This window comes from Musca autumnalis, unplaced genomic scaffold (genome assembly GCF_047663935.1).
Source record: "Musca autumnalis isolate F117 unplaced genomic scaffold, ASM4766393v1 scaffold_136, whole genome shotgun sequence".
Taxonomy (NCBI): Eukaryota; Metazoa; Arthropoda; class Insecta; order Diptera; family Muscidae; genus Musca; species Musca autumnalis.
Window position 1 is genome coordinate 41,668 of NW_027411685.1, and position 23,898 is coordinate 65,565.

At 39.1% G+C, this 23,898-nt stretch overlaps 1 protein-coding gene across 1 annotated transcript in view; it reads right to left on the reverse strand.

Annotated features, from left to right (window-relative positions):
• Window positions 1-204: 204 nt before the first annotated feature.
• Window positions 205-23,898, reverse strand: part of LOC141391832 (uncharacterized) — a 115,454-nt gene continuing 91,760 nt past the window's right edge. The window contains exons 2-3 of the mRNA XM_073964526.1: window positions 22,227-22,840; window positions 205-11,191 (exon numbers count right to left, since the gene is read on the reverse strand). Of these exons, the coding sequence (XP_073820627.1) occupies window positions 10,294-11,191; window positions 22,227-22,840 (1,512 nt within the window). The 3' untranslated portion in view covers window positions 205-10,293. The remainder of the gene's footprint in view (window positions 11,192-22,226; window positions 22,841-23,898) is intronic.

Here is a 23,898-nt window from a genome sequence, read left to right on the forward strand (position 1 = left end):
TCCTTTATTCCCGTTGAGCCAGTTTCTCATACTGTTAATTATTATTATTTTTTGTAACCACTGTGCCACAGTGAAATGTTGCCAATTAAAATGAAATCACTGCAATGCAACTTACCAAAAGAACAAAATAGTTCATAAGTTTTTAACAACCCCAAAGTGCAGCACACTTGCCCCGCAAAAATAAAACAACAAACATCAGAAATCTGTTTTCATTAAAAATTGTCACACACTTTTTTATTATTTATAATAATTTTTTCATTCAGTTTTTATTCAATTTTTTATAGTTTTTATTCCCTTGAATTATAATAAGAGTTTTTTTCTGTCTGTTTTAGTTGTTGTCTGAGGGGTTAATGGAAGTTTTTAACTGATAATTTATTAAGTTTTAATTCACATTTAAATGTATTGCAACTTATTTTGTTTTGTCAATGTGTGTGTTTTCTTTTTTTCTTCTTCCTTATCTTCATGGTAAATTACGTGTGTGTGTATCAGGGGATTTATATGTTTTCTATTGTTCTTTTTTTTTGCGTTATATGAATACATAAATATGTTTTAGGGTTTTTTTAGTTTACTTATTGTTTTATAACTATTAAAAATGCCATACATACAATAAATATATAAGTTGTGTTTGTGTGTGTATTTGTGTTCGTTTATATAGTACATACAAAAACATAAACATATTTGCATTGGTAAATATTTGTATTTTTATACCCTATACCACAATGTGGAAAAGGGTATAATAAGTTTGTTTTCCCAAAAATTCATGTAACGCCGCGAAATATTCGTCGTAGACCCCTCATGTGGTATACCAAACTTCATATCTCGACGAGATAAAGCGATTTAGCGATGTGTGTCCGTCCGTCCGTCCGTCCGTCTGTCCGTCCATTAAAAATTGTAATCAAGCTAGGGGCCGCAATTATGGACCGATTGTCACGAAATTTAGTATGGAGGTCGGGTTTGGACCAGAATAGAACTGATTAGTTTTTGGCGATGATCGTGAAATGTTAAAGGGATGAAATGGACCAAAAACAAAATTTTTGCTCGATTTTGTAGCCGCTCTGTAGGTCGCAATAATAGTCCGATCGGCGCGAAATTTTAAACGTAGTTTTGGTTTGAGATGAAGAAGTAGCGTGCAAGTCAACGGTATGATCGGATAATATTTAGCGGGTTAAATTGATCAAAACTTTTGTGTGAAAATTGGTAAAATTTCTAATGCACATCTTATAACAGCTAGCCCGGAAAGCTAGTGCGCAGGGATAGTGGTATAGGGTATCACATGGTCGGCCCCGTCCGACTATAGTCTGTTCTTACTTGTTAATATTAAAATAGAAATTAAAACAATTTCATGTTCTTTCATATGGACCACAACAAAAAACTCAATACAATAATCTGAATATGAATGTGTTGTGGGTTAAAAAGGGGCCTTATGTTGAGGGGGAGGGAAGGAATTTTCAAATTTTTATATACCTGAAAATTATGTATAAATTTCATACATACATATTTATATGTATTTGAGTGAGGTCTAATACATATTTGCGGCTAAAAATTGTTTCGTTTAGTTTATGCTAAAATGTTGATATTGTTGCAGTATAATTTTCAGCCATAAATTCTGGCAATTTGTTTTTCATTAAATTTGTATAATTTTAAAATGAGAATAATTAGTTTTTAATAACTCGTTATAAGGGTATTTAGTATATGGAACAAACCTAATGGATTGAATTTTATTTTACTCAACATCATCCATCCCAAAAGAACGTCGTTATATTGACAGGTGATTGTTAAACATTACCTATCAACAAATGGATGACAATAAACATAGCACAAACTTTTGCATTGTCGGCCGAACTGGTACCCAAAGAAAGCTGGCTACGAGAATAGTTAAATTTGTATAGGTTATATGAACAGTTATTACTGTACCTTTAATACCGAATTCTCCATTCTGCATTCGTCTAAGAATTTTTGATCCTTTAAATTTTCTCCTCAGCTTAGTTTTCATCTAAAAATCTCTAATACTCCGATTATTGCAACTTCGTAATAATCACATTTGTTTACTTTGGTGGCCCGAAACAGAACATTTGTCCCATAAGACTCATTACGAGTAGATTTCAATTTCTTATTATACCCTCCACCATAGGATGGGGGTATATTAAGTTTGTCACTACGTTTGTAACTACTCGAAATAATCATTGTAGACCCCACAAAGTATATATATTCTTGATCAGCGTGCAATTCTACATCGATATAGCCATGTTCGTCCGTCTGTCTGTCTGTCCGTCTGTGGAAATCACTCTGGCGTCCGAACGGATTGACATAGGTTGATGAAATTTTGGGAAAATATGTTATATTTACGTAGGACTTTTGGTATTGAAAGCGGGCTATGTAGGTCCACGCTTTCGTATAGCCCCCATACAAAAAGACGCGTGACGCGTCGTCGTTTTAAGGAATTTTTAAGATATTTGGCCCATTTTACCACCGAATTGGTTGTAATTTGGTACTTTGTGTCTCCAGAGACCAAAAAATATTCCTACCAAAGTTGGGTTATATAGGTCCACGTTTTGGTATAGCCCCCATATAAGGCCCCATATAAAGTACGCGTCATTTTAATATAATTTGAATGTATTAGACCCATTTAACCACAGAATTGGTTGTAATTTAGTATTTTGTGTCTTCAGAGGGCGGAAAACATTCCTACTACAGTTGGGTTATATAGGTCCACGTTTTGGTATAGTCCCCACATAAGACCCCTTATAAAGTACGCGTCATTTTAATATATTTTGAATGTATTAGACCCATTTGACCAAAAAATCGGTTATAACTTTTTATTTTGTGTTTCCAGAGGCTAAGAAACATTTCTACCATAAAATGTTTATATAGGTCCACGTGTTGATATAGCCCCCATAATACAATATCTCCCGATTTTCGATATTTTGAACGTTTTAGCCTCATTATCACACCGATATGGCTGAAATTTGGTATTTAGTCTTTTTTAGGCGTATAAAACATTCCCCCAGAAATTTGTAGGTATAGGTCCACGCCATCATATAGCCCCCATAGAACGGTACCTTCCGAATTTCGGTATTTTGAAGGTTGTGGCCACATTAATCCACCGAAATGGCTGAAATTTGTGGTGGAGGGTATAAAAAGTTCGGCCCGACCGAACTTAACGCTTTTCTTACTTGTTTTATCTTCAAAATGTTGAATACCATTGGCCACTTGCTGTCAATACGATCGAAGTCTTGCCCTTGTGGACCTTATTCGAACGCCTTTTTAGTGGGAGAGTCGGTGCTTGTTCCCGTGAGTGGGTGACACAACGTAGAATCTGAAAGTTTCTTCATCCATTGCTGAAATCAATAGATTTTCTGTGTTTTATAGACTTCTTTAGAAATATTGCCGTCAATAATAGTCGAATACAAAAGTCTTTCTTGTCCTTAAATGAAAGACTTTTATAAAAAATTTTGAAAATTTTTTGTAGGCGAGCATTTGTCAGCACACAATTTTTCAAAACCAAAAAATTCCAAAAGTAGCCCAAAGCGCGTCCTTTCATATGAACAAAAAACAACTAAAAAAATTCATGAAAAACGATTTTTGGCGCTCAATAAGTGGCCATAGCCCTTTAAGAAATCTTTCTGCCTATAACAGTCGAAATACGAAGTCTTTCCTTCAATAGCAGTCAACTTTCGAAGTCTTTCTGTCAATAACATTAAATTTTAGAAGTCTTCCTCTCAATAACGATTCAGAAGCTTTCCTCTCTATAACAGTGGATTCAGAAGTCTTCCTGTATATAACATGTGACTTAATGAGTCCTACTGTCAATAACAATCGACTTCAGTAGTTATCCTCTCTATAAAGTTCCACTTCAAAAATCTTCCTCTCTATAAAATTCGACTTCAGAAGTTTTCCTGTCTATAACAGTAAACATTAAAGGCCTTTATGTCAATAACAGTCGTCTTTATAAACCTTTCTAACTATAACAGTTGACTTCGGAACCCTGTCTACTTGTAACTGTAGACTTTAGAAGTCTGCAGTCTTTATAACATTCGATTTTAAAATACTGTCTATAACGGTGGTATCCAATAGTAGCGAAGTCGACGAAGATACCACAGATCCAATCTCAGAAGATGGTATTGAATTTATACCACCCGGTCAAGATGAGGTAAAGGCAGCAATAAACCGGCTAAAGAATAATAAGGCAGCAAGAGCTGAGGGCCTACCAGCCGAGCTGTTTAAAACCGGAGGCGACACGCTGATAAGGTGTATGCATCAGCTAGTTAGCTCCATCTGGCAGAAAGAACGCGTACCAGACGATTTGAACCGAAGCATCCTGCGTCCCGTCCATAAGAAAGGAGATACGACTTTATGCTCCAAATATAGATACCTTTACCTCAAAGGAGAATCTGCTAAAGCGGGTCTGGCGGTAAACGACGAGAATACCAAGTTGATGGTGTCGGCGCGCAATGCGTCCATTGAGATCGGACCATCTATTTGGCAGGCCAAAGAATAGATGGCGCAAATAAGTGGATGAAGAGGTGACAAGGCGCGGTATTCCAGAAAGCGAAGCACTAAACAGAGAGAATTGGAGATCTATTCTTAGTTCGGTCTATGGAACAAATGTTCTGTAATGGGCCAGCTAAGTAAGTAAGTCTATAACAGTGGACAGAAGTCCTCCTGTGTGTATGAGTCGACTTCAGACGTATTTCTGTCAATAACAGTCAACTTTACAATTTTTCCTATCTATAACAGTCGACTGCAGAAGTTTTACTTTTTATTAAAGTCGACTTCAGAAGTCTTCTTGTTAAAAAAGTCGATCTAGAAGACTTCCGATCCATAGCAGTCGATCCAGAATACTTCCGATCCATAACAGTCGACTACAGAAGTCTTTCTCTCACTAATAGTCGACAACAGAAATCTTCCTTTCAATAACACTCGACCTCTGAAAACTTCTTGTTAATAACACTCGACCCCAAAAATTTTCCGGTCCATAACAGACACCTTCAAAAGTATTCCTGTCAATAAAAGTCGATTTCAGCAGCCTTCCTTTTAATAACCGTCGACATTAGAAGTCTTATTGTCAATAACAGTCGACGCAGAAATCTTCCTGTCATAACAGTCGACTTCATAAGCTTCCCTGTCTTTAAGAGTCGACTTCAGAAGTCTTCCTGTCTATAACAGTCGACTTCAAAAGTATTACTGTCTATAACAGTCGACTTCAGAAGTCTTCCTGACCAAAACAGTCGACTTCAGAAGTCTTCCTGCCCACAACAGTCGACTTCAGAAGTCTTCCTGTCTATAACAGACGACTTCAGAAGTCTTCCTGTCAATAACAGTCGACTTCTGAAGTCTTCCTGTCTATAACAGTCGACTTCAGAAGTCTTCCTGTCTATAACAGCCGACTTCAGAAGTCTTCCTGTCTATAACAGTCGACTTCAGAAGTCTTCCTGTCTATAACAGTCGACTTCAGAAGTCTTCCTGACCAAAACAGTCGACTTCAGAAGTCTTCCTGACCAAAACAGTCGACTTCAGAAGTCTTCCTGCCCACAACAGTCGTCTTCAGAAGTCTTCCTGACCAAAACAGTCGACTTCAGAAGTCTTCCTGCCAACAACAGTCAACTTCAGAATTTTTCCAGTCTATAACAGTCGACTTCAGAAGTCTTCCTGTCTATAACAGTCGACTTCAGAATTTTTCCAGCCTATAACAGTCGACTTCAGAAGTCTTCCTGTCTATAACAGACGACTTCAGAAGTCTTCCTGTCTTTAACAGTCGACTTTAGAAGTCTTCATGTCTATAACAATCGACTTCAGAAGTCTTCCTGTCTATAACAGCCGACTTCAGAAGTCTTCCTGTCTATAACAGTCGACTTCAGAAGTCTTCCTGTCTATAACAGTCGACTTCAGAAATCTTCCTGACCAAAACAGTCGACTTCAGAAGTCTTCCTGACCAAAACAGTCGACTTCAGAAGTCTTCCTGCCCACAACAGTCGACTTCAGAATTTTTCCAGTCTATAACAGTCGACTTCAGTAGTCTTCCTGTCTATAACAGACGACTTCAGAAGTCTTCCTGTCAATAACAGTCGACTTCTGAAGTCTTCCTGTCTATAACAGTCGACTTCAGAAGTCTTCCTGTCTATAACAGTCGACTTCAGAAGTCTTCCTGTCTATAACAGTCGACTTCAGAAGCCTTCCTGTCTATAACAGTCGACTTCAGAAATCTTCCTGTCCATAACAGACGATTTCAGAAGTCTTCCTGTCTATAACAGTCGACTTCAGAAGTGTTCCTGTCTATAACAGTAGACTTCAAAAGTCTTCCTGTCTACAACAGTCGACTTCAGAAGTCTTCCTGTCTATAACAGTCAACTTCAGAAGTCTTCCTGTCTATAACAGTCGACTCCAGAAGTCTTCCTGTCTATAACAGTCGACTTCAGAAGTCTTCCTGTCTATAACAGTAGACTTCAGAAGTCTTCCTGTCTATAACAATCGACTTCAGAAGTCTTCCTGTCTACAACAGTCGACTTCAGAAGTCTTCCTGTCTATAACAGTCGACTTTAGAAGTCTTCATGTCTTCCTGTCTATAACAGTCGACTTCAGAAGTCTTAATGTCTATATAACAGTCGGCTTCAGAAGTCTTCCTGTCTATAACAGTAGACTTCAGAAGTCTCCTGTCTATAACAATCGACTTCAGAAGTCTTCCTGTCTATAACAGTCGACTTCAAAAGTCTTCCTGTCTATAACAGTCGACTTCAGAAGTCTTCCTGTCTATAACAGTCGACTTCAGATTTCTTCCTGTCTATAACAGTCGACTTCAGAAGTCTTCCTGTCTATAACAGTCGACTTCAAATTTCTTCCTGTCTATAACAGTCGACTTCAGAAGTTTTCCTGTCTATAGCAGTCGACTTCAGAAGTCTTCCTGTCTATAACAGTCGACTTCAGAAGTCTTCCTGTCTATAACAGTCGACTTCAGAAGTCTTCCTGTCTATAACAGTCGACTTCAGAAGTCTTCCTGTCTATAACAGTCGACATCAGAAGTCTTTCTGTCTATAACCGTCGACTTCAGAAGTCTTCCTGTCTAAAAAAGTCGACTTCAGAAGTCTTTCTGTCTATAATAGTCGACTTCAGAAGTCTTCCTGTCTGTAACAGTCGACTTCAGAAGTCTTCCTGTCTATAACAGTCGACTTCAGAAGTCTTCCTGTCTATAACAGTCGACTTCAGAAGTCTTCCTGTCTATAACAGTCGACATCAGAAGTCTTTCTGTCTATAACCGTCGACTTCAGAAGTCTTCCTGTCTATAAAAGTCGACTTCAGAAGTCTTTCTGTCTATAAGAGTCGACTTCAGAAGTCTTCCTGTCTATAACAGTCGACTTCAAAAGTATTCCTGTCTAGAACAGTCGACTTCAGAAGTCTTCCTGACCAAAACAGTCGACTTCAGAAGTCTTCCTGCCCACAACAGTCGACTTCAGACTGCAGAAGTCTTCCTGTCTATAACAGTCGATTTCCGAGGTTCTCCTGTCCACGAGAGTCGACAGAAGAAGTCCACATGTCTGTAGCAGTCGACTTCAGAAGTCTCCCTGTCTATAACAGGCTACTTCAGAAGTCTTCCTGTCTATAACATGCGACTTCAGAAGTCTGCCTGTCTGTAACAGTCGACTTCAGAAGTCTTCCTGTCTATAACAGCCGACTTCAGAAGTCTTCCTGTCTATAACAGTCGACTTCAGAAGTCTTCCTGTCTATAACAGTCGACTTCAGAAGTCTTCCTGACCAAAACAGTCGACTTCAGAAGTCTTCCTGACCAAAACAGTCGACTTCAGAAGTCTTCCTGACCAAAACAGTCGACTTCAGAAGTCTTCCTGCCCACAACAGTCGACTTCAGAATTTTTCCAGTCCATAACAGTCGACTTCAGAAGTCTTCCTGTCTATAACAGACGACTTCAGAAGTCTTCCTGTCAATAACAGTCGACTTCTGAAGTCTTCCTGTCTATAACAGTCGACTTCAGAAGTCTTCCTGTCTATAACAGTCAACTTCAGAAGTCTTCCTGTCTATAACAGTCGACTTCAGAAGTCTTCCTGTCTATAACAGTCGACTTCAGAAGCATTCCTGTCTATAACAGTCGACTTCAGAAATCTTCCTGTCTATAACAGACGATTTCAGAAGTCTTCCTGTCTATAACAGTCGACTTCAGAAGTGTTCCTGTCTATAACAGTAGACTTCAAAAGTCTTCCTGTCTACAACAGTCGACTTCAGAAGTCTTCCTGTCTATAACAGTCAACTTCAGAAGTCTTCCTGTCTATAACAGTCGACTCCAGAAGTCTTCCTGTCTATAACAGTCGACTTCAGAAGTCTTCCTGTCTATAACAGTAGACTTCAGAAGTCTTCCTGTCTATAACAATCGACTTCAGAAGTCTTCCTGTCTATAACAGTCGACTTCAGAAATCTTCCTGTCTATAACAGTAGACTTCAGAAGTCTTCCTGTCTATAACAATCGACTTCAGAAGTCTTCCTGTCTATAACAGTCGACTTCAGAAATCTTCCTGTCTATAACAGTTGACTTCAGAAGTCTTCCTGTCCATAACAGTCGACTTCAGAAGTCTTCCTGTCTATAACAGTTGACTTCAGAAGTCTTCCTGTCTATAACAGTTGACTTCAGAAGTCTTCCTGTCTATAATAGTCGACTTCAGAAGTCTTCCTGTCTTTAACAGTCGACTTCAGAAGTCTTCCTGTCTATAACTGTCGACTTAAGAAGTCTTCCTGTCTTTAACAGTCGACTTCAGAAGTCTTCCTGTCTATAACAGTGGACTTCAGAAGTCTTCCTGTCTATAACAGTCGACTTCAGAAGTCTTCCTGTCTAACCAGTCGACTTCAGAAGTCTTCCTGTCTATAACAGTCGACTTCAGAAGTCTTCCTGTCTATAACAGTCGACTTCAGAAGTCTTCCTGTCTATAACAGTCGACTTCAGAAGTCTTCCTGTCTATAACAGTCGACTTCAGAAGTCTTCCTGTCTATAACAGTCGACTTCAGAAGTCTTCCTGTCTATAACAGTCGACTTCAGAAGTCTTCCTGTCTATAACAGTCGACTTCAGAAGTCTTCCTGTCCACAACAGTCGACTTCATAAGTCGTCCCATCCATAAGAGTCGCTTTCAGAACTGTTACTATCCATAGCAGTCGACTTCAGAAGTCTTCCTGTGTATAACAGTCGACTTCAGAAGTCTTAGTGTCTATAACAGTCGACTTCAGAAGTCTTCCTGTCAATTACAGTCGACTTCAGAAGTCTTCCTGTCTATTACAGTCGACTTCAGAAGTCTTCCTGTCTATTACAGTCGACTTCACTAGTCTATAACAGTCGACTTCAGCAGTCTTTGTGTCCATAACAGACGCTTTCAGAAGCCTCCTTGTTAATAATAGTCGACTTCAGAAGTCTTCCTGACGTTAGCATTCCACAGCAGAAGTCCTTATTCGAGAAGCTTTACTGTTAGCTTCAGTTCTGTTTTTATATTCCTTCGTGTTAGCTAAAGCAAAAATTTAGGATAAAAATTCCTTATATTATTTCGAAAATTTCCTCCCCTCCGTCTATAATAAAATTATGACTTGAAAATAATAATACAAATATTCAATACAATATTTCAAATGTGTTTTAAGTATTAATTTAATTTTATATAATTTTGAAAATCACAGATTTCGAATGATTTTTTTTTGTTTTGTTTTAAATAAAAAGTTTTCTTTAATATTTCAATACTTTTTTCAATAACTCTTATCATATTTCACTAGTAGAGACAATTACATTATGCTCTCTCTCCCTCTCACTCTTTCTCTCATCATCTTCAATTCGTATATGTATGAATTTCTATATTCAGTGTTTGTTTTCAGTGTTCTTTTGCATATCAAAGACTTAACTCTAACCATTAATTCATACATTACCATGTAATGCATTTTCATATATAGCGCTGGGTAATCAAATATGTGCGAATGATTACCAATTACTTCATTACAAATACCTCGCCTTTAACTTGGTTTCTATCTAGAAATTAAATTTCAATATTTCTAATTGTTGGCCGACTTCACCTTGAGTCAGGATTTCTGATTTCTTTGTTTGATTATTCGTTCCAGTTTCTAGTGAGGACTCTCCTCTAGTGGCCATCCATGAGGGTGGGGCATTGAGAGAATGGCTAACTGTGTGGGGGTCATGTGATTCTTCGGGGGGATTTTGATTCGTTCCCTGGGCATGGGTCTCATTGTGTTTGTCTTGCTCCTCTTCATGATGCCAAAAATTGGCATAACGTGTTTTACGTACCACCGCTTGGGCCTGTGGTCACGATGCCATGTAGGCACATTGACTCTTTGGCTGGGTTACAGTCTGTTCAATTGGCTGTATGGCAGCCCGTTTCCAATAGTCTCGAACATTCTCCACTGTTTCCATGATACGCAAGAAATTCTTGCCAGCCAACATGGCAATGTCCTCCTCACTCCAATTGGGATCTTCCAAGAGGGTTGCCAGCAAATCAGGATATTTGGAAACATCTTCCAGTCCAATGGGGGGTAACTCAATGCTATCATAACCAGCTCCCAAACCAATGTGTTGTATACCAGCAATTGAGCGTATGTATTTAATGTGGTCCACCACATCCTTGAGCCGGGATTGCCTACCACAGGCCACATCTTCGGAATCAAAGCTTATCATAATTAGCCCACCATTTTCAGCCACCAAGCGTAAGATGTCATCTGGCACATTGCGTGTAGAGTTACACAACTGCCGCGCTCCTGAGTGGGAGAAAATCACAGGAGCCCTTGTTGCCGACAACACATCCCTTGCTGTATTATCCGAACTGTAGGACAAATCAATCATCATTCCCAGACGATTCATCTCCCTTATTATTGCCTTGCCAAATTGCGATAAACCTGCATCAATGGCCGTTGAGCTTGACCCAGCCCACGACACATCACATTTATGGGTTAAACTTAAGTAACGGGCACCCAACGAATAGAAGGATCTCAACACCCCCAGCGATGAGCCAATTGCATGGCCACCCTCAATACCAATCAGTGATGAGATTAGTCCTTGCCTCTGGGCCATTTGAATGTCTTTTGATGACTGCACCAATACTGTGTCCTGATGATACATGTCTGTTAGGCGCCTGATTATGTCGATTTGTTCCAATGCCAATTGGACAGCATCCAAGCCCTGGGCTTCGCATGGTACATAGGCTGACCTGTAACGAGAGGGAAAAGACGAAGAGAAAAAATAAATTTACAAATGTTTGGTCATTAGTTGCAGTTGTTGCTTGAAAGGTACAGCAGAAGAAGAAGAACGAGAGGAGGACAGGCATTACTGATAAATGCAAATTTGTCTTGTCTTTCCGTTTTTCCTTTCAGTATGCCTATCCTATCTATTGGCTTCCGCTGTCGTACGATAAAACTAGAAATTATTGCAAACACTTTTGCTCCAGTTTGATTAAATTGGCATTAGTTTCGTGTCATAAATATTTATGTACAAATGTAATGTTATTGTTGTTGTTGTTGCTGGTATTTCTTGTGTTTAGTTTGAATTTGACTTGGCAAAGGATGAAAAGAACGAGGTTTGTTTAGGAAATGAGGGAAAAGTTGAAAGGACATTTTGTCAACAACAACTTAAAAAAATTTTAGGAATACATCAGAAGTCGACTGTTGTAGACAGGAAGACTTCTGAAGTCGACTACTATAGACAGGAAGACTTATGAAGACGGCTACTATAGACAGGAAGACTTCTGAAGTCGACTGTTATAGACAGGAAGACTTCTGAAGTCGACTGTTATAGACATGAAGTCTTCTGAAGTCGACTGTTATAGACAGGAAGACTTCTGAAGTCGATTGTTATAGACAGGAAGACTTCTGAAGTCGACTGTTATAGACAGGAAGACTTCTAAAGTCGACTGTTATAGACAGGAAGACTTCTGAAGTCGATTGTTATAGACAGGAAGACTTCTGAAGTCGACTGTTATAGACAGGAAGACTTCTGAAGTCGACTGTTATAGACATGAAGTCTTCTAAAGTCGACTGTTATAGACAGGAAGACTTCTGAAGTCGACTGTTATAGACAGGAAGATTTCTGAAGTCGACTGTTATAGAGAGGAAGACTTCTGAAGTCGACTGTTATAGACATGAAGTCTTCAGAAGTCGACTGTTATAGGCAGAAAGACTTCTGCAGTCGACTGTTATAGACAGAAAGACTTCTGAAGTCGACTGTTATAGACAGAAAGACTTCTGAAGTCGACTGTTATAGACAGAAAGACTTCTGAAGTCGACTGTTATAGACGGGAAGACTTCTGAAGTCGACTGTTATAGACAGGAAGACTTCTGAAGTCGACTGTTATAGACAGGAAGACTTCTGAAGTCGACTGTTATAGACAGGAAGACTTCTGAAGTCGACTGTTATAGACATGAAGTCTTCTGAAGTCGACTGTTATAGACTGGAAAACTTCTGAAGTCGAATGTTATAAGCAGGAAGACTTCTAAATTCGACTGTTATACACAGGAAGACTTCTGAGTCGACTGCTATAGACAGGAAGACTCTTGAAGTCGACTGTTATAGACAGGAAGACTTCGGACGTCGACTGTTATAGACAGGAAGACTTCTGAAGTCGACTGTTATAGACAGGAAGACTTCTGAAGTCGACAATTATATAGAGGAAGACTTCTGAAGTCGACTACTATAGACAGGAAGACTTCTGAAGTCGACTGGTATAGAGAGAAAGGCTTCTGAAGTCGACTCTTATAGACAGGAAGACTTCTGAAGTCGACTGTTATAGACAGGAAGACTTCTGAAGTCGACTGTTATAGACAGGAAGACTTCTGAAGTCGACTGTTATGGACAGGAAGACTTCTGAAGTCGACTGTTATAGACACGAAGACTTCTGAAGTCGACTGTTATACACAGGAAGACTTCTGAAGTCGACTGTTATAGACAGGAAGACTTCTGAAATCGACTGTTATAGACATGAAGACTTCTGAAGTCGACTGTTATAGACAGGAAGACTTCTGAAGTCGACTGTTATAGACAGGAAGACTTCTGAAGTCGACTGTTATAGACAGGAAGACTTCTGAAGTCGACTGTTATAGACATGAAGTCTTCTGAAGTCGACTGTTATAGACAGGAAGACTTCTGAAGTCGACTGTTATAGACAGGAAGATTTCTGAAGTCGACTGTTATAGAGAGGAAGACTTCTGAAGTCGACTGTTATAGACATGAAGTCTTCAGAAGTCGACTGTTATAGACATGAAGTCTTCTGAAGTCGACTATTATAGACAGGAAGTCTTCCGAAGTCCACTGTTATAGACAGGAAGACTTCTGAAATCGACTACTATAGACAGGAAGACTTCTGAAGTCGACTACTATAGACAGGAAGACTTCTGAAGTCGCCTGTTATAGACAGGAAAACTTCTAAAGTCGACGGTTATAGACAGGAAGACTTCTGAAGTCGACTGTTATAGACAGGAAGACTTCAAAAGTCGACTGTTATAGACAGGAACACTTCTAAAGTCGACTGTTATAGACAGGAAAACATCTAAAGTCGACTGTTATAGACAGGAAGACTTCTGAAGTCGACTGTTATAGACAAGAAAACTTCTAAGGTCGACTGTTATAGACAGGAAGACTTCTGAAGTCGATTGTTATAGACAGGAAGACTTCTGAGGTCGACTGTTATAGACAGGAAGACTTCTGAAGTCGACTGTTGTAGGTAGGAAGACTTTTGAAGTCGAGTGTTATAGACAGGAAGACTTCGGTAGTCAACTCCTACAGACAGGAAGACTTCTGAAGTCGATTACTATAGACAGGAAGACTGTTGAAGTTGACTGTTATAGACAGGAAGACTTCTGAAGTCGACTACTATAGACAGGAAGACTTCTGAAGTCGACTACTATAGACAGGAAGACTTCTGAAGTCGACTACTATAGACAGGAAGACTTCTGAAGTCGACTACTATAGACAGGAAGACTTCTGAAGTCGACTGTTATAGACAGGAAGACTTCTGAAGTCGACTGTTATAGACAGGAAGACTTCGGAAGTCGACTGTTATAGACTGGAAGACTTCTGAAGTCTTCTGTTATAGACTGGAAGAGTTCTGAAGTCGACTACTATAGACAGGAAGACTTCTGAAGTCGACTGTTATAGACAGGAAGGCTTCTGAAGTCGACTGTTATAGACAGGAAGACTTCTGAAGTCGACTGTTATAGACAGGAAGACTTCTGAAGTCGACTGTTATAGACAGGAAAACTTCTGAAGTCGACTGTTATAGACTGGAAAACTTCTGAAGTCGACTGTTATAGACAGGAAGACTTCTGAAGTCGACTGTTATGGACAGGAAGACTTCTGAAGTCGACTGTTATAGACAGGAAGACTTCTAAATTCGACTGTTATACACAGGAAGACTTCTGAGTCGACTGTTATAGACAGGAAGACTTCTGAAGTCGACTGTTATAGACAGGAAGACTTCTAAATTCGACTGTTATACACAGGAAGACTTCTGAGTCGACTGTTATAGACAGGAAGACTTCTGAAGTCGACTGTTATAGACAGGAAGACTTCTGAAGTCGACTGTTATGGACAGGAAGACCTCTGAAGTCGACTGTTATAGACACGAAGACTTCTGAAGTCGACTGTTATACACAGGAAGACTTCTGAAGTCGACTGTTATAGACATGAAATCTTCTGAAGTCGACTATTATAGACAGGAAGTCTTCCGAAGTCCACTGTTATGGACAGGAAGACTTCTGAAGTCGACTGTTATAGACTGGAAGACTTCTGAAGTCGACTGTTATAGACAGGAAGTCTTCCGAAGTCCACTGTTATAGACAGGAAGACTTCTGAAGTCGACTGTTATAGACAGGAAGACTTCTGAAGTCGACTGTTATAGACAGGAAAACTTCTGAAGTCGACTGTTATAGACTGGAAAACTTCTGAAGTCGACTGTTATAGACAGGAAGACTTCTGAAGTCGACTGTTATGGACAGGAAGACTTCTGAAGTCGACTGTTATAGACAGGAAGACTTCTAAATTCGACTGTTATACACAGGAAGACTTCTGAAGTCGACTGTTATAGACAGGAAGACTTCTAAATTCGACTGTTATACACAGGAAGACTTCTGAGTCGACTGTTATAGACAGGAAGACTTCTGAAGTCGACTGTTATAGACAGGAAGACTTCTAAATTCGACTGTTATACACAGGAAGACTTCTGAGTCGACTGTTATAGACAGGAAGATTTCTGAAGTCGACTGTTATAGACAGGAAGACTTCTGAAGTCGACTGTTATAGACAGGAAGACTTCTAAATTCGACTGTTATACACAGGAAGACTTCTGAAGTCGACTGTTATAGACAGGAAGACTTCAAAAGTCGACTCTTATAGACAGGAACACTTCTAAAGTCGACTGTTATAGACAGGAAGACTTCGGTAGTCAACTCCTACAGACAGGAAGACTTCTGAAGTCGATTACTATAGACAGGAAGACTGTTGAAGTCGACTGTTATAGACAGGAAGACTTCTGAAGTCGACTACTATAGACAGGAAGACTTCTGAAGTCGACTGTTATAGACAGGAAGAATTCTGAAGTCGACTGTTATAGACAGGAAGACTTCTGACTTCTGAAGACGACTGCATTTTTCCAAAGGACCTCTGAAGTGGAACATATACGTCAAAGGAGTTCTAAAGTAGAATGTTACAGCCCAAAATATTTAAGCAGTTGACCCTTCTAGGCGGGAAGCCTTCTGAGGTCGACTGTAATAGGCCCAAGGACTTCTGAAGATGACTGTTATAGATCGGAAGTATTTAGAAGTCGACTATTTTGGGCCCGAGGACTTCTGAAATCGACTGCATAAGGCCGGTGGACCTCTAAAGTCGACCTTTATAGTTCGGATGAATTCTTAAGTTGACTGTTTTTAGCCTGAAAAAATCTGAAGTCAGCCGTTTTAGGCCGGAGGACCTATGAAATCGAATGTTAAAGGTCGGAAGAATTTTATTGTAGAATGTTATAGGCCGAACAGCTTCTGCCATTAGGCTGGATGACCTGTGCAGTAGACTATTATAGGCCGGAAAACTTTTGAAGTCGCCTGTTATAAGCCGGAAAACTTCTGAAGTCGACTGTTATAGGTCGTAGGACTTCGTAGACTATTATTGTTGACATTTTTAAGCTGAAAAACTTCGGAAGACGTCTGTTATGGGCAGGACTACATCTACGTTATTAACAGGAAGACGTCTGAAGTTGACTGTTTGAAATTGTCTAAAAACATTTTTTTATAATTACGTACTTCCACTCGTCTATAAAGAGTGGCTTACGTTCATGTCCCTTGTATAATCGCCGCTCGTATGATCGCCTCATTCGGCTCGTCTACAAAAAATCCCTCAGATTGTCTATAAAGTCTCACAAACTCGTGTATATAGACTCCACTCGGCTCACCAGCAAATACTCCTCTTTAAACAGTTGTTTAATTCAACTATAAAGGCTGCTATAACTCCCTTTAATTCCCATATAAAGACTCCCTACTGGCGGGGATCCTATAGCTGTAACTTTTATTGTGTCTATGTGTATGGTATTTGTGTATGTAGCTGAATATGTTGTTGATTTGCATTCAAATCTGGTTTTCCATTTATTATCTCACTTGCCATAGATTTGTTCATGATTTGCCCTTAGGACGATGGACACCTGGCTCAGAGCTCTCAAACTAATGGCATGAAATATTCTGTTATTGTCGTTGCTGCTTCAATGAAAATCTGGGCGTATTGTTGTTGTGTGTTGTACATTTCTCAAATGGCCAGTTGGCACAAAATATTTTGCCCCCACCCCCTTTTTCCCCTACACTTTCACCACTCTATTGCTGCCATGACAGGAATGCATGTAACTAAAATCACGTCGCTTTTTTTGGTGTTAAACTAGCGGAAAATTGTCAACGCCTATTTTTAAGTCGCAAGAGGAGGATATTTTCACAGCATTTCAATGAATAAATCAAAATAAATTGAAAACAATAAATTGGCGGATTTTGAAAATTGAATTAACAAATGAAATGTCGACAGGAGTTTGTTTGGAATTTGAATAACAAATTATTGACTAGTGAAACGAACTACGAATGAATAGGGTGAGGGGGGTGGGATAGGCTCCATTGTCATGGATTTGTGAATTGAATTAATTGAAAATTTAAACAATTTGTTGGTCGAACTGTAATTGGTTTTGTTATGGATTCCAAATTGCCATTAATACTCTGAAATATTTTACTTTTATCTTTGAAATTGAAATAATTGAAAATGTTCGTCACGAAATGCAATCATGAAGATGATGAGTTTTCATTTAACGCTTCAGTTGTGGTGAATATTCGAAAGATTCTGTTAATGGTGGGGGATTCTGTTAATGATGGGGGGTTTTAAATATTCCAATGCAAACGTGACCCATTACTGATCAGCTGAAGAGAGACATTGCTTAGGCAAGAAGAAGGGAGCCTCGCAAAATAAAAATTCCTATGGATGAGCTGAGGGGAGTCTCTATATACGACCTAAAGGGAGTCGCTTCATATTAGCGGAATGCAGTTAAGTCATTCAATGAAAAAGCTTTGACAAAAATAAGTTCCTGTGCGACTTCTCCTAAAAATGCTTTTATAAATAGAAAACAATGTTGCTAACGAACCACATACTGACCAATTTCATTAACTAGCGGAACTATCAAGAAAATTCCACCCAGTTCCAAACAGTTTTAAATAACAATAACAACAACTAACTTAACTTTTGTTCCAATTTCATGTTCTTCTCCTTCTTCGTTATGAAATTTCCATTTATGAGTAAAAAATGCAATCAAAAGTCCGCCATCTTCATTCTGCATTCAACTATGTTGCCTAATGAAATGTTCAGTTACACCTGAACACTTCTTCAACTTCCACTGTGCTGTCCTAGCAATTTAAGTTCGTTTGTGTGCAAATAATTGTCTTACAGGACAACAGACCGACCAGAATTTCAACATAAATGCTTATGAGGAGCAACTAGCCGATGACGTTGCAAATTCTGAAATTATATTTACTCTGCCAACATTTGCAATAAGCCGAAGAAATATTTCAAATTACAGCCAGCATTGTGGTAAGGACTTGAGAGGAATTTGGAAGTATACACTCGGACTCCATATGGTGTGGAATGAAGGATATGTATGGTAGATGGGAAGATAAACGAACAAGGTTGGTAAAGAACGCAATATCAAATGTTTGAAATTTTTAATGTTAATCTTAATTTCCCACAAAGAGAGGAAGAACGAGAGAGATATAAAAGTACACTTTGGGTCGAAGTCGAGAGAAAGACCCCTAAAGTCCACTACTATGGGCAAGAAGTCGACTGTTGATTACAGAAACACCTCTGAATCATACTGCTTATGATAGGAGGACCTCCGAAGTCTACTGTTAATAACCGAAACACATCTGAAGAATTTATCAGAAGTCTTTCCTTCTATAAAATATGACTTCAGTGTTCTTTCTTTGTCTAACAGAAGATTTCATTAGACTTCAGAAGACTTCCTGTCTATAACAGTCGACTTCAGAAGTCTTCCTGTGTATAACATTCGACTTCAGAAGCCTTTCTGTCTATAACAGTCGACTTCAAAAATCTTCCTGTCAATAACCGTCGGATTCAGAAGTCTTCTTATCTATAACAGTCGACTTCTGAAGTCTTCCAGTCTATAACAGTCGACTTCTGAAGTCTTCCAGTCTATAACAGTCGACTTCAGAAGTCATCAGACCCTAACAGTCGACTTCAGAAGTCTTTCTGTCGATAACAGTTGACTTCCTGTCTATAACAGTCGACTTCAGAAGTCTTTCTGTCTATAACAGACGACTTCAGAAGTCTTTCTGTCGATAGCAGTCGACTTCAGAAGTCTTTCTGTCGATAACAGTTGACTTCCTGTCTATAACAGTCGACTTCAGAAGTCTTTCTGTCTATAACACACGACTTCAGAAGTCTTCATGTCTGTAACAGTCGACTTAAGAAGTCTTCCTGTCTATAACAGTCGACTTCAGAAGTTTTCCTGTCTATAACAGTCGACCTCAGAAGTCTTCCTGTCTATATCAGTCGACTTCAGAAGTCTTCCTGTCTATAACAGTCTACTTCAGAGGTCTTTCTGTCCACAACAGTCGACTTCCGAAGTCTTCCTCCTATAACTATCGACTGCGGAAGGCTTCCTGTCTATAACGGTTGACTTCAGAATTCATCCTGTCTATAACAGTCGACTTCAGAAGTCTTCCTGTCAATAACAGTCGATTTCAGAAGTCTTCCTGTCTATAACAGTCGACTTCAGAAGTCTTCCTGTCTATAACAGTCGACTTCAAAAGTCTTTCTGTCTATAACAGCCGACTTCAGAAGTCTTCCTGTCTATAACAGACGACTTCAGAAGTCTTTCTGTCGATAGCAGTCGACTTCAGAAGTCTTTCTGTCGATAACAGTTGACTTCCTGTCTATAACAGTCGACTTCAGAAGTCTTTCTGTCTATAACACACGACTTCAGAAGTCTTCATGTCTGTAACAGTCGACTTAAGAAGTCTTCCTGTCTATAACAGTCGACTTCAGAAGTTTTCCTGTCTATAACAGTCGACCTCAGAAGTCTTCCTGTCTATATCAGTCGACTTCAGAAGTCTTCCTGTCTATAACAGTCTACTTCAGAGGTCTTTCTGTCCACAACAGTCGACTTCCGAAGTCTTCCTCCCTATAACTATCGACTGCGGAAGGCTTCCTGTCTATAACGGTTGACTTCAGAATTCATCCTGTCTATAACAGTCGACTTCAGAAGTCTTCCTGTCAATAACAGTCGATTTCAGAAGTCTTCCTGTCTATAACAGTCGACTTCAGAAGTCTTCCTGTCTATAACAGTCGACTTCAAAAGTCTTTCTGTCTATAACAGCCGACTTCAGAAGTCTTCCTGTCTATAACAGTCGACTTCAGAAGTCTTCTGTCTATAACAGTCGACTTCAAAAGTCTTTCTGTCTATAACAGTCGACTTCAGAAGTCTTTCTGTCTATAACAGTCGACTTCAGAAGTCTTCCTGTCTATAACAGTCGACTTCAGAATTGTTCCTGTCTATAACAGTCGACATCAGAAGTCTTTCTGTCTATAACAGTCGACTTCAGAAGTCTTCCTCTCTATAACAGTCGACTTCACAAGTCTTCCTGTCTATAACAGTCGACTTCAGAAGTCTTCCTGTCTATAACAGCCGACTTCAGAAGTCTTCCTGTCTATAACAGTCGAATTTTGAAGTCTTCCTGTCTATAACAGTCGACTTCAGTCTTCCTGTCTATAACAGTCGACTTCAGTCTTCCTGTCTATAACAGTCGACTTCAGAAGTCTTCCCGTCTATAACAGTCGACTTCAGATGTCATCAGACCCTAACAGTCGACTTCAAAAGCCTTCATGTCTATAACAGTCGACTTCAGAAGTCTTCCTCTCTATAACAGTCGACTTCACAAGTCTTCCTGTCTATAACAGTCGACTTCAGAAGTCTTCCTGTCTATAACAGTCGAATTTTGAAGTCTTCCTGTCTATAACAGTCGACTTCAGTCTTCCTGTCTATAACAGTCGACTTCAGAAGTCTCCCTGTCTATAACAGTCGACTTCAGAATTCTTCCTCTCTATAACAGTCGACTTCAGAAGTCTTCCTGCCTCTAACAGTCGACTTCAGAAGTCTTCCTGTCTATAATAGTGAACTTGAGTAGTCTTTCTGTCTATAACAGTCGACTTTAAAAGTCTTACTGCATATAACAGTCTTCCTCTCCATAACAATCGACTTCAGAAGTCTTCCTGTCTATAACAGTCGACTTCAGAAGTCTTCCTGTCTATAACAGTCGACTTAACAAGTCTTCCTGTCTATAACAGTCGACTTCAGAAGTCTTCCTGTCTATAACAGTCGGCTTCAGAAGTCTTCCTGCCTATAACAGTCGACTTCAGAAGTCTTCCTGTCTATAACAGTCGACTACAGAAGTCTACTTGTCTATAACAGTAGACCTCAGAATTGTTCCTGTCTATAACATTCGACTTCAGAAGTCTTCCTGTCTATAACAGTCAACTTCAGAAGTCTTCCTGTCTATAACAGTCGACTTCAGAAGTCTTCCTGTCTATAACAGTCGACTTCAGAAGTCTTCCTGTCTATAACAGTCGACTTCAGAAGTCTTCCTGTCTATAACAGTCTACTTCAGAAGTCTTTCTGCCTATAACCTTCGACTTCAGAAGTCTTCCAATCTATAATAGTGAAATTCAGTAGTCTTCCTGTCTATAATAGTCGACTTCAGAAGTCTTCCTGTCTATAACAGTCGACTTCAGAAGTCTTCCTGTCTATAACAGTCGACTTCAGAAGTCTTCCTGTCTATAACAGTCGACTTCAGAAGTCTTCCTGTCTATAACAGTCGACTTCAGAAGTCTTCCTGTCTATAACAGACAACTTCAGAAGTCTTCCTGTCTATAACAGTCGACTTCAGAAGTCTTCCTGTCTATAACAGTAGACCTCAGAATTGTTCCTGTCTATAACAGCCGAATTCAGAAGCCTTCCTCCAGAATTCATCCTGTTTATAACAGTCGACTTCAGAAGTCCACAACAGTCGACTTACGAAGTCTGCCTCTCTATAACTATCGACTTCAGAAAGCTTTCTGTCTATAACGGTTGACTTCAGAATCCATCCTGTCTATAACAGTCGACTTCAGAAGTTTTCCCTTTTATAACAGTCGACTTCAGAAGTCTTCCTGTCTATAACAGTCGAATTCAGAAGTCTTCAGAAAGTCCTCTTAAGTCAACTGTTATGACTTCTGAGCTCGAAAAAAAAAACTTTGTATGTCGCCTTTTATTGAAAGAAAGTCTTCCGAAATCACCTGTTATGACCAGAAAAAATTTCTGAGCTCACCTCTAATGGATAGAAATGTTTCTTATTTAGCCTGTTTTGAATATAAAACTTCTTAAGTCGCCTCTTATGGACGGAAATTCTTCTGAGATCACCTATTATGGACAAAAAGACTTCGGAGCTCTTCCCATTAAATATTTTTAAATTGATTTCAGTTTGCATTGCTAAATTTTGTGTATTATTATTTTATTTTTCAGAAACCCTCTCACACATTATTATTGAAAATTTCTTCCTCACAAAATCCAACAAGAGCAACAACAATAATTTTTGTCATTTTATTATTTCGTGGCCTGTGGTTGTTTCCTTTAATATTTTATATATTAAAAACCGTTGCACACACACACATAAGTGTTCAATACTTACCACACTTGCACCCCCACTTGACCCATCTTCAGGCGCTCCATATCCGTTTGGGCCCATGCCGGTCGTACCCACATCGATTTGTGATTTATATCGTTGCTGACATGAACCAACTCCAAACTGCTGTGGGCATATTTACGCACATTCCATGCAAAATTATTATGACCATCCACCAGGGGTACATCCCGCAATATCCGCTTGACAATCTTCAGTCTTTGTGTGTGTGAATTGCGGCTGGGCGCCATAACAAAGTGCTGATACAGCAAAGTGGCCGCCACGGCCAACAACGACAATGCCACGACCAGCGTCAGACCAATGACGCAGGAATTGCGACCGGTCAACTTGTGTTGACCACCGCCAACCATTGTGCCATGACCATGTTGCTGGGATGCCTTTGATTTGCGTTTTGCCTTGGCCGCTGCTGAGGCGGCATCGGCCACAATGGGATCGCTAACATCGGAGGGGGATTTGCTGTCGTTGAAATTTACTTTTGACTTTTGTATGCTGGCAATTTCGCCACCGGAATCACTGTTGGAGGTGGAATTTTGGCGGGAGATATTGTTGCGGCGTATATTGGAGTGTTCGGTGACATCTGGTAAACCGCCGAAACCGGTGGTCTGCAACAGAGAGAGAGAAGAGAAAATAAATTGTTATGAACTGAAAGTTGTGGGGGAAAGAATTAATTAAATGTCATTTATTGATTTTTCGACGATGAGGAGGGGTGGATAGGGGAGGGAAAAGGTGATATTTGATAGGGGGTGTTGTAATGAAGTTAATAATAAAGGTATGTGGAAATGTGTTTATGGGGAGATAAAAATAAATGGAGGGATATTGGCAATATAATAATAAATTGTGGTTTATTGGAGATTTCAATAAAAACTGTAGGAGGTCAAGCACAGCAGGACATCAAAGGTATGCTGTTGTGTGAAAGGAAATTGGAGGTATCCTCAAATGATGGCTGGAAAATATTTAATTATTATATTTTGTCCTTTCATTTTGTGTGAAAGGAGGATTCGGCATAAATAGTCCACATTTACCTTATGATAAACCTATATAAAATATGTTTGTATGAATATTTAAAACATTCTGCCTACCATTTTTTTCATCAAATATTTTCTAGGTTTCAGAGGCTGCCACACAACGACGCCATTTTTTTCATAAAATTTAATTAAAATCACAAATTGAAATATTTCACATCATCTACCTGTCCCCTAAAATACCTTTCAATCTCAGCAAATAATTCACAAAGAAATTCCTGTCTTCACCACACAATCTTAATGAGTTTTATAGAAAAATATTTTGCATATTTGATCCATTAAAACTTTGTCAAAAATGCTTCTTTACTATTAAATAAACATTTGTATTTCATATATATATTTTTTGCAAAAATAATAAACTTTTATTTCAATTTACTTTTGGAGAAGAGAAAACTTTTTCCTTATGCATCTTAGCAACCAACAATCATCCTAAATTAAGTCTTTAGAAATTGTCTTCATCTCCTTCTTCATCATCATCATCTCAACCAAGACTTCATGTTCTACTATTGTTGAATTTAAATAAAGTTAATAAAGAAATCTTCAATTTATAAACTTTTTACCAGCAACCGTCATCATCTTGGATAATTTTTTCTGCTCAACTAGCTCTGCTCCACCTCACCTTTTCCTTATTCAAAAAA